A 16,421-nucleotide genomic window follows, 5' to 3' on the forward strand; every position below is an offset into this window, starting at 1 on the left:
TAGTTGTTGAAAATTGGGCAGATTTAAAACACTGATTAGCTCTTAGATGACATTTGCAGGAGGAGTAATTTTAACTTTGTTAGGTAAATGTTGGATTTGTAGTTATGTTTAGAAAAAGTCCTTATCTGTTAGAGAATTTGTGGGTGATATGATATGACATCTGTGATTCTCATTAAAATATCCCAGGAAGAAAATGTGAATAGAGGAAATGAGATTGCTTATTTTTGAAACTGGGGGTAGGATGTTGCTTATTTTTGAAACATGAAGGTTTCAAAAGAAGGTATATTATACTTTCTGATTCTATGTAACTTGAAATATTTGTAATAGAAAATTTAAATACTAATTTCATAAACAGTGAAAAGACAAGAACATATGGGGAAGAAGGTAATAAGGAAGAGGGGAAATGACTATAGAATAAGTGAGCCCATTCTCAACCTGGTGGTCCAGCCTGGTGGTCTGCAATGGTCCCTGAATCTAAGAAAATGGATGATAATTAGAGTAAAAAGAAGAGAAGGCTGAGATGTGGGTCCTTGAAGAAACCAAGATATAAGGGACGAGTGGCAGAAGAGGAATCCCCCCTTCAAGGAAACTGAGAAGGACCAAAGTGTAAAAGTAAAGACACTGGAGAACAGAGCCTATGAACCTCAGCTAGGGAAGAACCGAAGGGAAGAAGGGGTTCATTGACACCACCATCCTACAGAATAGATGAGACCCCCCCATCATTCTGAGCATCTCCCAAATTGCCTGGGGGTGGGGGCGGATTCCTAGACCTCATCACAGATCAAAATCACTAGGGGTGAGTCTTGGGAGTCCATGTCTTGAGAAAGCTGTCTGTGAATCTGAAGGATCAGGTGTGGACTAGGACGAAGTAGAAACTTAGCACGGGTGTTTCAGCGAATCAGCTGGTGCAGAACACTGTGGATTGAGGACTGGATAGAGGACATGGAGGGCGCCTGCCTGGATTGCTCTTCTAGAAAGTTCTCTGTGAAAGGATGAAGAGGGTAGACATGGAGGCCCTGGGGCTGATGGAGGTGGTAATGGTTGAAGGAGTTGTTGGTTATGATGATACAGGAGAGATTGCCTATAAATGGGGAGAATGCAAATGGTTCTCAGTGCAGGGTGACTGAGTAGTCAGGCTATGCCCATCCCTGAGGAGGAAGGAAGGGAGTCTGAAGTGCTGGATATAGGTAGCGCCATGCCCCGCCATGTTCTCATAGTTCTCGTCGTTTCCTTGCCTCTTGTTAAATGGCAGTCGTGTATGTGTAGAACCTCCAAAAGGGCTTGTCTGGTACGCAGCGGTGTTTTTCAGTTATTTACTTCGGGAGTATTGGAGGGATTCCCGCATTTCCACGATGATTTCATAATCATAGCGTTGGAAGGCTGTGGGCGAGGACGGAGGTGAGAATCCTCTTCCTCCTGTTTTCCTCTGCCTTGGGGGTCTTTGTTTTGTTTTATTTTTAAAAACAGAGCTGATTTACCATTTTCTAGCCTATAGGCTTTCTTACCTCTGTGTACTTGGGAGCATCATCTATTTTTAAAATTTTGTTTCTTTTCCCCCACTTCACATAGTGCATTTATTTTTACTTTTAACATTGTTTTCCTTTTTAGGGCAGTGAGTGTTTTTGGTTGGGTGGGTGGTTTTTTGGTTACATCCGCTTTCTGGTCTCTGTCCGTTCCATATCCACCCAGAACCTCTCCCTGTCTCATCGCCCGTCTCCTCCTTGTTTTCTGTTGTGGTTACTTGGATGCTAACCCGTTCAGCTTGTGCACTGACCCTGGTACATGGCTCGTTTTCTTTCTCATGATCATATTTATACTTTTGATGGATATATTTAAATGAACAGCTGTGCATTTGTTGAGTCATACCACAATTATCTGATTCTGCTTTAGCTGCTCGACTGGCAAAAGCATATTTCAAGCTAAATTGTGAGAGAATTCCATTAATCACATTCTATTCGGAGGAGGGCAGAGGAGAAAGACCACTAAGAAAAGTTTTTTTTTTTAAAGATTAATGTTAATTGGTGATTCCATTATTTAGAGTAGGTTGATGTGGTTGCTATTTGATGTGTCACTTAGAGAAACTTTACAAAGGTGTAAATAACTATAAACGGTTTCATGATATCGGCCTTGTAGGCAAAATTCCCTGGAATAATTGATGTACATACAAAGTTAGTTGCTAGTGCTAACTGTAAAGACCAGGGCTCTTGACTCACATTCCTTGAATTCATTGACTAAGTATTTTGTTTTAAACCTCCTAAAAAGATAGCATCTAATACAGATGATGTTACAACTGTTTTTTTTTTTTCAAATATACTAATTGCTAACTGTAACCTCTGGTTGAGTCTTTGGCTTCCATCAGCTGGATCTGTTTTTCTCTTCACACTTCCTCGGGGTTCTTTCTGAAGGTTATTAATAGGCATGGAAGCCTGACTTTCCGAATAGTGTCAATAAATGTTAGAAGACTTCAGGGGAGATAATATGTCAATTTCTGACTTGTAGGAGATGTATTTTCAAGTTACAGAAGCTGTCTCAGAGGTCACTAGGGATGGCTCTGGGCATATCAGCTGGTGCCTGCAATTGGAGACTCAAGCAGTCCTTTCCAAATGAGATATTGTCTACCAGGGAGTTGTCTGGTGTACCAGAGCCTGCCAGCCGCCTTTTTGTTTGGCTGCTTCTCTTGGATGACACCCTTGAAAACTGGAATCCAAGTTACAAATGATATCTTTTAATTTATCTCAAATACCCAGTTGCTACTATATTAGATTGAAGACATGGAACAGCTTCCCCCCCCCCCCGCCCCCCAGTCATTTCCTTGTCAGGTGGTATAAAACTTAAACTACACCTTCTTCTCCCCTCCGAAACCAAAGTGTAGCCTAGATTAAGGAGTTAAAGGGAATGTGTTTTACTTTATACTGAGTGCCCAGTAGGTGCCAGGCATGGGATGTAGCCACGAGCCAGGCAGAGTTCTTACTCCCATGCTGCTTACGTCTGGGTATGTGGAGACTGGTCGGAGAGGGGAAAACACAATAAAAATAAATTAACAAGTGAGTGACAAATTTCACCCAGTGTTAAGTGATATGAGGAAGATATGGCAGGGTAACATAGAGCATGGGGTGGGTGAGAAGGTCTGGGGCAGGAATGGGCTTGGAGCCTGGGGATGGAGGGAAGGCTGTGGTCAGGCCAGTGTTTAAAGGTGGTTATTTTCACCTCCACAGAAATGGGCTCCAGTGTCTCCCATTAGAGGGGGGAGGGGATATACTTCCCTGGCCCTGACATCTCTTTTATCTTATACCCACCCCCCCCCGCCCCGTTCAAATTATCAGAGGGTTATCATGTTAGCCTTAGAACTGGGATAGCTTTGTCAGATGATAGGTTCTTCCAACAGCATTTGCCCAGTAACGGGAGGGATAGAAAGGTCTACTTTATTAAGTTAAAGAGGAATCTTGAGGTCAGGCATGGTTAGAGGGCCGAGACAATGTGTACCTGAGGACTTTCGGGAAGAAGTGGGATTTTTAAATGGATTCCAAAGTTACATACCTAAAAGAGTTTTATGGGAGGAATAATGGGGCCCCCCTAACTGTAGGTAAAAAATTGGTTCCGGTCACATTTTGCAAAATGGTGGCAGAGGGAGTGGGCTGTGAGCTGCATTGGAAAATATCACAAAATAGTTGGGATGGCCGGGCGCGGTGGCTCACGCCTGTAATCCTAGCACTCTGGGAGGCCGAGGCGGGTGGATTGCTCAAGGTCAGGAGTTCGAGACCAGCCTGAGCAAGACCCCGTCTCTACTAAAAATAGAAAGACATTATATGGACAACTAAAAATCTATATAGAAAAAATTAGCCGGGCATAGTGGCGCATGCCTGTAGTCCCAGCTACTCGGGAGGCTGAGGCAGTAGGATCGCTTAAGCCGAGGAGTCTGAGGTTGCTGTGAGCTAAGCTGACGCCACGGCACTCACTCTAGCCTGGGCAACAAAGTGAGACTCTGTCTCAACAAAAAAAAAAAAAAAAAAAAAAAAAATAGTTGGGAGATGAATCAGTTGAAACAGAGCAGGAGAACCATGGCTATTTGATACAGAGGGAATGAAGTGGAAAATGAGGGACAGTCTCCAGGAAGTCAATGTGCTGAAATAAAACCTAGTTTTGAGGTATCAGTAAAGCATGCAACGGATGATCAAAACATGGCAATCTCAGAAGCTTAGCGTAGTTATTATTTGTATATCTGGTAGGGGAGTAGCAAAGTCTATTTCATTCCATGTACAATTACAGTCAATTTACTGATGATTCTTTGATTCTTACATAGTAGCCTAAGCTAAACCCTTCACTTATTTTCATTCAGTAAGCCTTATCTTTTCTTTTTCTCGTCATTTTACAGATCATATTGTTTGCTTTCCTTCCTTCCCAAACCATATCTTGGGTCCATCTGTCACAGCTGGAATGTTTGTAGTGCAACTCAGTCAAACCCTTTCTTCCCTGAAATAATCTGTAATTATTTCCTCTAACTACAGGATAAACCGATCCAGGGCCTGGTTTTCAGTTCTATAGGACTTGTCCAAGAAGCTATTTGTATTCATCTATCATGAAAGATCAAATTACATGCTAATATTCTGAAAGTAACACCCCACCAGAAACCCTCCAGCAGCAGTGAAGTCTATATAAAACCAAGCCCTGGCAATGTGCACATCGCCAGTTCAGACGGAGTGGGGTGTTAAAAATATTTAACAGGTCATTTTTGAACTGGAGAAAAGACCCTGACTTAACTTACATGGTATGATGGTTTCTGCTTAGCCTTTCTTTGCAGCTTTTACTGACAGCCCATGTCTCTTTTCACCCCTCCCAAAGGCCCAGGTATTTTGGAGCAAGCTGCCCTTGGGTTAGCTCATTGCCTATGGAGCAAAGAAGAGATATAAATGTTCTCACATTATCTAATCAGTTGCACAGATTTTTTCCCCCACTTAGTGGTGGTTGATATAGGTCTATCTTCCTTCAAAGTTTCATGTCTAGAATTTGTCTTACTGGCTCTACCTTGGCCCCCACATGTGCCTTACATTAATTTCTCTTTTTATTTTGAGGTGTGAGTTATAAGAGAACTGAAGAGCACAGAGGGGGGTGGGAGGTAGAAACCACTGATACACTCTTCAGGAGGCTTATTTTTTCTTTGACATCAATGTCTTTTTTTCTGGGGGATGGAGGAGGGAGGAGGTAACTGGAGATTACAGAGTGTATGCAATTAATTTTGAGGCTAGAGAAATAGAAAGAGGGCATGAATACAAGGTGGCCCAAATAATGAGGAGAAAAGATTTTCTCTGGGAGGAAAACAAGATTATTGAAGTTTAGAATGATTTGAGACTTGGATAAAATGTTAAGGATGACAAAACACGATTGCTAAACTATGGCTGGCCAGTTAAGGAAAAGTTGTATAGAGTAGGGGTTGATTAAGACCTGAACTCTGGTTGGGTGGTCTTGGGTTTGACCTTGTGTCCTTGGGCAAGTTACTTCTACCCATCCATTTTCTTATCTATAAAATGGAATTAATATGAGTATTTATCTTCGAGTATTTTGGGGAGAGATTGGATGACATAATGCATTTTGTTCTCCATGCATAGTGCCTGGCTCATTAGTAAGTGCCACTACCGTTAATGTGATAATGATATAATGTTGACAGATGACTAAGAGAAAGCTGGATCACTCTAATTCTTTTTTCTACTTTGCCTCTGCCTTTTATATTAAAGAGAATGATTTTTTTTTCCTTGTGGAAGGCATAGCACAGACTGCATAAAGAGATATAAAGAAAAAAAACCATTATGGGATAGTAGTGTAAGCCCTTCCCAAAGGTGAGCAAGCGTAGGTTGGAGAGTGACTTCACGTGGACAATGTAAAAGTCGTTCAAAATAGAGATGGGTTAGATTGTGTGACCTGTCTTTCCAGATTCTTTCTATTAATAAAATCTAGTTGAGATGAGTATCAAGAAAGTCCCTATTGAGTGACTTAGGTACTCAATAAATTATGTATTGAACAAATGGCCAAACCAAATGAGTTTAGGCCACCAAGCCAGACAAATAGACATTTTGTTGTATTTTCTGATGGGAAAGAACCTTAGGTTTCATCTTACAACTTTCCCCTCACTCTCAATATCATGGATACCAAATCGAATGCTGCTCATAAGTCTAGGTTTTAGAAATATCCTTTATTGCCATATTGTAGGTTGTCACCTAGACTGCCTAATATGGAGTCTAAAAGTTGAACATAGAAGTGTATTCTACTCAGTTATTCTGTGACCAGTATCAAAATGTTTTTCTGGGGTAGTGTATTGCAGTGTATCTCTGGCTTTATCCAGCTGTAACATTGTGATGAGTGAAAGAAGTGCCGAACTTGGTCTCTTGCCCACACATGTTAGAAATTGAGCTAAACGCTAGCTAACTGGATATCAGTCTGATCTATAAATGGAGTTTGAAAAGTACCATGGGATTTGGAAGGTGGTTCTGTCTACCCTCGTGATGTATCTGTTTTTAGTAGAGTATCATGGGAATGTTCTGTCTCCCAAGAGGGAAGGCCTGAGAACATTGTAAGAGATGCTACTGCTTTAAAGAGGTTACCTTAGTTAAGGCTGGAAGTTTCTAACCATTTTCTGAATAGCAATTTGTCTTGTGTCTGAAGTGTTAAGATCAGTTACCAGGGATGGAGAGTCTTATCCGTGAACAGAAGGAAGATGTGTATACACTAGAGGCAAAAATGCATACTCTGAATGCTCCAGATAGTATTTTACAATCCTCAGTAACCTATGTTTTTTCAGTTAGGGATTTTGGCATTAGGACATTGCATAAGGATTTAGTTGAACCTAAATGAAATGAGCAGTTGTGAGTATATTCTTGTTACAAGTTTATATCTCATTTTAAAAATATTTGTGTATATAAATTATTCCTACATGAAAAAATATCTAATACTTTCTTCCTTGACTGTTAGACTTGTTGAATTCCTTGATGTTAGAGCTTAATGAAATTTCTAAAACTGTAGAACAGTAGCATTTTTGTCAGGGATTAGGTAAGTTTTCAGGCTAAACTGTCTGGTACCATTTAGTTATCTGGTATATTAGAAGGACTGAGCATTTAAGGAGCAAGGCAGTGGTTCTCAAAGTGTGGTCCAAGAACCCCTGGGGTCCCCAAAATTTTCTCAGGGTTTCTGCAAGGTCCTCTGTCTTCCAGTGACATGTACAAGGCTGGATTTTCTATATATATACTTCAACCAATACAATATGTCATAACAGATTGAATGTAGAATCATATATGATCATATATGAGAATCCAGCTATCTTCTACTAAGCCAGAGAGATTTACAAAAATGCAAAACAATGCAACTTTTTCAGTATGTTTTTTTAAAAAATATATAGTTTTTAAAAAAATTTTTTAAAATAGGGTAGTATTTTTATTATTTTAATACAAATACAATATTTAAAAAATTCTCAGTTTTCATTTCTAACACAGTAAACAGCAATAGACAAGCTCCTCAGAAGCTCCTCCCAAGAAATTTCCAAGAGATCCTGATACCAAAAAGTTGGAAAACCGCTGGAGTAAGACATCTCTGAACTGTTGAATTATTGCCCCTCCCATTTGCCCCTACCAGGTTCTCTTTCTTGCCAACTAACATCTGAAAACTCCTTAGCTGAAAATACTTGACAGCAGAGGAGTTGAAAATTTACTTTTAAAGCCCATTTTTTTTGAGTATATTTTAAAATTATAAATAGATCCTTGGGGCTTCAGGTTGAGACTTCAGCATACTGATGTTTCTTATGATTAAAATGTGGTTGAGAAATTCCAGAACATTCTCCTTTCTACATTCTTTTTTTTTTTTTCCCCCTTTCCTTTTGGGAGTGCTATTTTTAATAGCTGAATTAACTGGTCAGGAGAGGCACTCCAGACCCTGAACAAAATGGCAAGCAGTAAGTGATAGTGACTTTTTTCCCAAAGTTTTTTGGCAGATTTTGAGCTATCTTTAAGCAGTAGGTTAGTTTTGGGGACTGAATTCGTAATTCTTTTTCTGTCTTCTATTTATGAGCCTCAATTAGTGTTTTAATTTTGCTTGCGCAATGATAATCTATTGTTCATAGGTATTTGGGGCATGGGTTTTCCTGGTTTTGAGACATGGAAAATATGCCAATGGTGATTGCTTCTTAGATTTTCTTTTTTTAAATAGTGAAAGGATTCTATATTTTGAGGCTTGTTGACTAATAACTTTTACTATTACCTGAACTAAACTACAGATTAAAGTTACGGAGATGATTAATCTTTTAATCTTGCCATTCCTTTGCAGGTGCGTGTGGTGGGGAGATGGGGGGGGTACTGCTAATTCTTTAGAATTTAAACTTAAATTGAGCTGATTAATTCAGGGGAAATTCTAATTAAATAGGTATTAAATGTGCACCTACTTGGCTCTGGCAGTGACGAACAGGATAGACTATAGATTTTCCTACCATAGAGTTTACAGTCTAGTGAGAGAGACGGATGTTCAAAAGCACACACAGGTATGAATATATAATTATTAATTGTGATGATTGCTATGAGTGAAAATTAACAAAGTGGGATATGAGAGTGAGAAGAGAGTATTTAAGGGTTTAGTCAAGCTTCTGGAAGGAAGTGACATTTGAGTTGAGATTTGAAGGATGAGTAGGAATTTGTCAGGTGGGGCCCTGGAAAAGGGCCCATCACAGGGAGCATCACGTGCGAAGGTCCACAGTAGGCAGGAAGCAGGCTGGCTCAAGGGACTGGAAGGATGGATGGAGGAGACTAAGGGAACGAAGGGGTAGTGGTGAGAACCAAGGGGGCTTCATGGCAATGAAGATAGAGAGGTGAGTAGAGGGCTTAGGGTGCCCTACCTCAGTTCTGACCCTGCATCCCTCTCCAGCCTTCTTGGATGTTCTCCAACTTCTTACAACTCTTCCAGGCTCTCTGTGTCCTGGCCACTGTGGTGTATTTTCAGTTCTGAGGTATGCCTTTAGTCCTTAGGACACGCCCTGTTTGCCCTGGCCACAGAGCCTCTAAAGAAGCTGAGAAACTGCCTTTTTCCTGAAATGTTAACCTGTCCTTGTCCCGTGTCCCGAGCTGCCCTTTGTCTAGTATCTGCTACTCATCTTTCTGATTCCTGGTTCCTATTCAGATTTTACCTCCCCATGGAACCTCCCTCAACCTCCAGAAAAATCTCAAGTTGTTTTGTTAACAGCATTATTTTAACTATGCTCCTTCCCAACACTTAATTCGGTTTTTAATTATATAAGTTTTTGGATGGTTATTTGATTGGCGCCATAGATCTGGTGAGCTCCATGATAGCAAGGACCACGTTTGTATGTCTTTATCATTTTAGGTTTCTAATGTGTAATACATACTAGGCTTTCAGTAGTTTTTGAGTGGATGAATACATTAATGAATGAAGGACTGGGAATTCAAAGGTAAGACTGGGATAAGAAATGGTTTAGTCCAGTGGTTTTTCAATGGCTTTTTTGGACATATCCTATCAGTTAAAAAGTTTTTTTGGTGTATCCTCAATATGTAAGTTGGTTATGTGTTCTATATGAGATAAAAAGTACATTTTATAAAACATACAAAAAATAGAAATTAAAAAAATTAAAGATGAAATATTTAAGGTATTGCTAATGGTAATACCTTAGCATCATATTACCATTAATGAAAAATCTCAAGGCACTCAGGGTGATGTTTATTATATGTGACAGTGGATGCAAATCCACTTTTCAAATATTTTTAAATTTTGAGTTTGAGGAGACTGCTTCATGTCATATTGAACTGAATATTATTACTTTTTCTCTAGGAAAGTGGTTAAGAAAGAACCACTAGGAATAGGCAATGTCAGGCCCATCATTTTCTTATTCTCTGGTGCTTGCATTAATAACATACTCAATCTCTAGTTTCTTTAATGGTTTTAGAACATTTGTCATTTGGGGAGGGCTCATTTCATTATGACTAGCCATTATAATTCTGCTTAAATGGACCCTCAAAACTATTGTGCATGGCTGTGCTCCATAAGCAAGTCATGTCCACCCTTTTGCATTATGTAGCTCCTACTCTTTCTGTCAGATACCTCTTCTAAACTGTCATAGGCAGCTGAGATAGAGAAGGCTCAAGTTATTTACCACTTTATTAGATTGTAACATTTTTATAAAAAAGAAATTTTGTTACTTTCATTTCATAGCTCAGTGAATGACCCTTGGATGTGCCTACCTGTTTTGGAGATGAGTGGGCCAGTACTTGAGACTACCGTGGACAAATGATTATGATTCAGAGTGGTGTGGACCGGTGCTGGGGGGCTGAAATTACTGCCGATGGAGAGGTGTTTCACCACGTGCTTGCCTTTGAGCTAGATCCTGTATGGCAGGAGTAGGGGATTGTAGCAGAGGGGTGGAGGAGGAGGTTCAGGGCAGTTGAAGCAGAGAGGAACAAAGAGCATATCTGTGCTAAACAGCCCAGAGATGTGTTGGAGGAGGCAGCGTCTGGTAGTGAGGGCCCACGATGAGGGGCTTGTATGTCCCCAAAAGGGTCCACTATAGAAAAAAATCTATGTGGACGTGGAAATAGTAATATTAACAACAACAGTAAAAGGGGCTTGCTCAAGTTTCATATACTTTTAAAGATACAAAAGGAAGGTATATAAAAATCTCCCTACTTCATTCCCCACCTTGCTGTTACAGGAGGGATAGACTGAAATATAATTGTGGAAAAAAGGAGAAATAAGTTGAAATGAGAGATAGTAAGATGTAATGGGGAGGTGGGGAGTAAAGAGCCAGACTACCAACCAAAGATTTTGATTTTAACAAGAAAGGTCAGAAGATCAACACCCCAAACAAGTTAGATAGCAACAGGCTTTTGCTCTTTGTTTTAAAGCTATAAGAGAAAGATAACACACAAACTTATTCATTAAAGGACTTTACCCCTTTATTTTACTATCTCGAAAATTGCAACTAACCAAACTTCCATCATATTCTTGATATTTTGTGGGAATTATTCAAATGGAAGGGTTCTTCATTGTAGTCCTTTAACCCCCAAAATTGAGTTTCTGCCAATGTGATTTTGTAGGCCAATATAGGCTTGAAATTTATATCAAGTATCTTCTTTTATCTAGGTGATAGTTTGATATATTATAGATTTACATGATTTCTTATTTTAAAAGTTTTCCTGTCTTGGTTGTGTCTATCCACTGTTAAATTTGAGGTTAATGTAGAAATGCATGGTTTTGCCATAGATGAGGTATAAGGTTTTTTGTATTATTTTTTTCTTTTCTTTTTTTGTTTTGGGGCTATATGAGGATGTAGGTTCTTCCACTTCCAGCCCTTTTAAAGAAGAAGCAAGGCTCAAACATAGTAATTTGGCTTGAATTATTCAGTCACTTGATCTTTAACGTTATGTTAGAATAGTCTATTCATGCTTCTCAGGGTTTTTAATTTAATGCGAATTTTGTATTCAATAGGGTAAAATAAAATTCAAACCCAAAATCTTTTGGGAATCCCTAGACTTATAACTGAAAGTTTTTCATTTCCTTATTGATTTCTTCCTAAGAGTAGACTCTGAGAAAGTAGCTTTAGAGTGGCTACCCGTTGGAGGTAATATGTTTAGATTTATGTAAAGGATACATGTTACATGCGGTAAGTAAGACATAAGGCAATATATAGGTAGGGGAGGATTTGTATGAAGGGCCATGAGTGGCAGTTTGAAGGTGGTGTGCTTACTTTAATTTGTCATCCTGCAGGTAGATTTTTTGTTCTGCTTACATCTCTTCTTTTTCCTCCACAGTTATACAATGGTAGATGGAGTAATGATTCTTCCTGTGCTAGTGATGATTGCTTTCCCTTCCCCGAGTATGGAAGGTAAGTGACTCACAGATGTTTGGGTTAGGATAATTACACTGGATTGTTCGGCTTACTGTAAACTAGTTCTTAAACCTATCAGGTTGAACACATACTTTTCATAATAAATATTGGGTAATGCCCTTTGACTATTTTAAAATGAAATTTTTCTATATACTTTATCTTAATTTTTACATATACATAATTTTAGAAAATTCAATATAATTTCCTACCTGAAATAAATATAAAGGAGAAATAAAGATAAAATTCTATAATTAACAATAAAACAGTATGTATAAACAAATGTGGTACATTCTAGTATAGTCAGGCAGGAGTACACTAAAAGATGTAATGAAGTAGTACATGTTTGCACCTGTATAGGTAATACTCTGACATCTTCAAAAACAGATTGGTACTGGTGGCTTAATTGTCACCAATGGTCTTACCTTCAGTGATTGAATTTTCTGAATTGGTGAACAAATTTTAGTAGAATCCCAAGAAAACAGAACTGTTGGCCCTTGATTTATATAGTTGTATTTTTGGAAAATTTAGTATACATTAAGACAGTATATGACGTACCCTGTGTTTTTATGTATGACAGAACTAGATACTAGGTTCAGTTAATATTTATTCATATAAATGGATGCTCAGTGGGACAGTCAAAACTTTTGGGGGCACAGGCTATGTCTTAGCCTATTTGGGCTGCTGTAACAAAAATACCATAAACTAGGTGGCTCATAAACAAAAAACATTCATTTCTCACAGTTCTGGAGGCTGGGAAGTCCAAGTTCAAGGTGCTGGTAGATTTAGTGTCTCCTGAGGGCATATTCCTCATAGACGACACCTTCTCTGTGTTCTTTAAAGGTGGAAGGGGATAGCTGGCTCTCTGGGGTCTGTTTCATAAGGACACTAATCCCAATCATGAGGGTTTTTCCTTCATGACCTAATCACTTCCCAAAGGCCATACCTCCTAATACCATCACCTTGGATGTTAGGATATCAACATGAATTTTGGCGGTGACACAAACATCAGACCATGGCAGGCTAATTCTTGGTTGTGTGGTACCACCTGGCATTTTAGGGCCTTTGGCATCTCTGGCCCTTGCTTACTCACTTTCGCTACCCACCCAACCCCCACACCCCCCATTTCTAAAAATTTGCTTATGGATGGTACTGCCACTGTTGAAAACCACGAAACAGAAAATCAAGGGGGAAGGTAATAAAAGTTACTCATAATTCCCTGAACTTACTTGTAGGGAAAGTGCCTTTAACATGTTGGTATATATTTTTCTAGATATATAAAACATAAACAAAACCTATCCTATCATGCAGTGAGCAGTGCAGACTATTTTACAAGGGTTCCTCCATGAAGAGCAATGCTTATAGTGTGAAGCTCAGCCTTGCTGTGATCAGATGTAACAGTAAGACTAATGCCCCTATGATGGGCTCTTAGGGGTATAGTGGTTCACTTTGTATAACTGATGTTTCCAAGGAGGCATATAATCTGACAAGTTAGTATAGCCAACACTACGGAAAAATCAGTGCTTAAAATACTAGAAATCTATTTAGTTATCTATAAGGTTTATAATATTTGATCTCTTCCCACCTCCTTTCCATATTTATTGACAAATATTGTTATACATCTCCATTTTCCTATATGGTGGCCACTAGTCACATATAGCACTTGAAATGTGGCTAATATGAGTTGAAATATTCTGTAAGTGTAAAGTAAAATTGGGTTTTGAAGACAATTTTGGGAAAATGTTAATTTTACCTCTTTCTCTTTACTACTATGAAAAAATTTAGCATTAGGTGGCACACATTTTGTTTTTATTGGACAGTGCTGTTATAGACCAATTTAGATATCTAGAGTCTAGATTCTGCTCTAAGCAATGTTGTTAAAGATATTCCAATAATATGGCAATTGTGTCAATTAGTGCCAAGAAGGTGTGGAAAAAAGATCCTGAGTGGCAATGTTGAAGGAATTAATAAGAGGAAATAGGCTTATATTAAAGCTGGAAGATTTGATGAGTTAACAGTGGTTTTCAATTGGGGCTGATTTAACCTCTCAGGGGACACTTGTTAATTTCGGGAGCCATTTATAACAGGCAAGTTTCTAGGATTTTTCTCCTCTTTTAAATTGCTAAGCGATATGATTAAAAATCTAAAGAATGTTGAGGGCTAAAGTCCAAATTTGTACACTTCCCTACGTACCATTTAAGTTCTGTGTGGTATTAAGCAGTTCCCTTGGGTTTCTGTTGATATCGTGGGTGGACCTGTGGTGTAGGCAAGATAGAAAAAAAAAAGAATGGAAGAGAAATAGAGGTAGAAATGTAGTGTGAAGAGAAAAGGAGAGGTGGAGAAAGAATGGGGAGAAGAGAGAGGGCAAAAAGGCATTTATGGAACAATGGCAACAAACATGCCATTGGTTATTTTCTTCTCCTTTCAGCTCTTAATCTGTCCAAGAATCCAGCAAATGATCTCTTAATGCTGCAGTGAAAACATGTCATGAAACCAGTTAGTTTGGGGTAAAATGGAAGTGAATTGCCACTAAAGTTTTGCTATTTGATATATCACCACACTAGGGTGTTCACAAGTATGGAAGAGAGCACATCATCCTTTAGTTGCAATTGCTATTTTAAAAAAATAGAATATCCAGTGAGTGCTACAACCTGTAGTGCTCCAATCATAATAGCAGTTACCCTAGGGCTGTCTTCTCTCCATGACTCAACTCCCTGTTTATATATGTATATGTATATATATTTACATATTGTATATGTGTATTGTATACATATGTATATGTGTGTGTGTGTGTGTGTGTGTGTGTGTATACACATTCTATGGAAGCCATCTGGTTTTTATATATTTACTAGGAATTTAAAAAAAATACTGAGAAACTTTGTTTCTAATATTTTCAACATTAGACACTCTAATATATTCAACATTAGTTATAAAGCAAATGTTAGGTACCAATACTTAACCAAAACAGGGGAATAGTGGGTCAGATAATGAAAATTTTTGTAATAGCACCAAATTTTAAAAGAAATAGACCCATATTTGATGTTTACAGAGCAGCTAGGGCATCTTATTAGTCGTGCGTCAGTGAAGGTAGATCACATTCTTAGGGCATAAATGAGAGTCTTAGAGATTTTGTTCTAATATATTTTGTTTGGTACTGTACTCTTCTTAGTTCATTACAAAAACAGACAACTTTTACCCTTTTGTCTCCAAAATGTCTCTTAAAGATTTATTAGAAATAGTGATAACACTTCAAATAATAGGTTCAAAACTGTGATTTGGGTAGAGTTTGAGTGTACTTCAGAACACTTCTCAAGTTCTGTGGATCCCTAAATGCCCTTGGCAAAAAAAAGATTTTTTTTGCCAAATAAGTTTGGAAAATACTGCCTACTATAACTACCTCTTTGATGATTATAGGTAATATTTAATGGGTGCGTATATGTGCCAGGTGTCTGGCTAACTGCTTTTATGCATTATTTCACACAATCTTCACAATTACCCTAATGAGACTACTTTTGGATTGGTTAAAGCTCTTGCTTAAGGTTACTCAGCAAACAAAAGGCATGATATAGTGTTTAAGAGCTTCAGTCATTATCAATCCTTTTCAAAATTTTTCATTTTTTTTTTTTTGGTGCCCTAAATTAGCTATATCCACATTCATGTAATGTCTGATGCATGCTAGAATCTAGCTCAATCCGGTCTATTTGAGAGGATGAGAAGAGAGCTTGTAATAGCAAATGATGAGGCCCCTTCATTTGGGTTTATGTTTCTTAACTTCTCTTGTCTCTCCTACCAGTAATAATTTTTCATGTTCATTATATATACAGCTCTAGCTGCAGGAAGAGTTTTATTTGCTCTCACAGAGAAGAGCACTTAAGTCCTAATTACCTGTATATCCTTCCCTTTCCTTCCCATTAATAAGACTAATCATGCTCTAATACCACTATTATGCCACCGGGGTGAAGTCAGAACCTCCATGTTTGGTTTTTCTTTTGTGACTGTACACATTTGCAGGTGAAGACTGTGACACAAATGCTTAAAGTGGAATATCGCTTCTTTGGAGATACTTCAAAGACAAGACAACCCACGTTTTATTAAATTTGCAAGCTACAGTTAGCTTTTGTTATACTGAGGAAGGCTGGACTTAATGCAGAGTTTTGTTGCAAGAGATTTTGGCCTGGTCTGGAGAAGATTGGTAGGCACTAAATTATTTTCTGACTTGACTTGATTTTAGTATTTCCAAAGCCATCACCACTCAGACTTTCCAGCCCAATTACCCAGTGAGGGAAGGAAGGGGTAACTTCAATGGACTTTTTGTTAGGGTCCACAAAGGTGCCCCTCTTTGCCACTGGGGGTAGGAATAGAATAAGCCTTTCTTTGAATTTCTCATTATTAATGATTCAGGAAGTTCTTCAAGGGGTGAATGAATGTAATGGAAATGTCTTAGTATTAAATTTGTTGTTCTCATTTCTTGTTACTGTAACTTACCCCTTTTGTTCAGAATAAAATCTTTTTCTTTGACATATCATCAAATGAGAGACTTTTTCAGGGAGAGAGATGA

The 16,421-nt window shown here is 38.5% G+C and overlaps 1 protein-coding gene across 2 annotated transcripts in view; it reads left to right on the forward strand.

Moving 5' to 3' along the window:
* ACVR1 (activin A receptor type 1) overlaps positions 1 to 16,421 on the forward strand; it is a 125,797-nt gene that overhangs the window by 54,571 nt on the left and 54,805 nt on the right. For both annotated transcript variants that reach the window (XM_069456654.1, XM_069456743.1), the window contains one exon: positions 11,790 to 11,863. In XM_069456654.1, coding sequence (XP_069312755.1) covers positions 11,797 to 11,863 — 67 coding nt within the window. In that variant the 5' untranslated portion in view covers positions 11,790 to 11,796. The remainder of the gene's footprint in view (positions 1 to 11,789; positions 11,864 to 16,421) is intronic.

The sequence above is a fragment of the Eulemur rufifrons genome, chromosome 1 (assembly GCF_041146395.1).
Source record: "Eulemur rufifrons isolate Redbay chromosome 1, OSU_ERuf_1, whole genome shotgun sequence".
Lineage (NCBI taxonomy): Eukaryota > Metazoa > Chordata > Mammalia > Primates > Lemuridae > Eulemur > Eulemur rufifrons.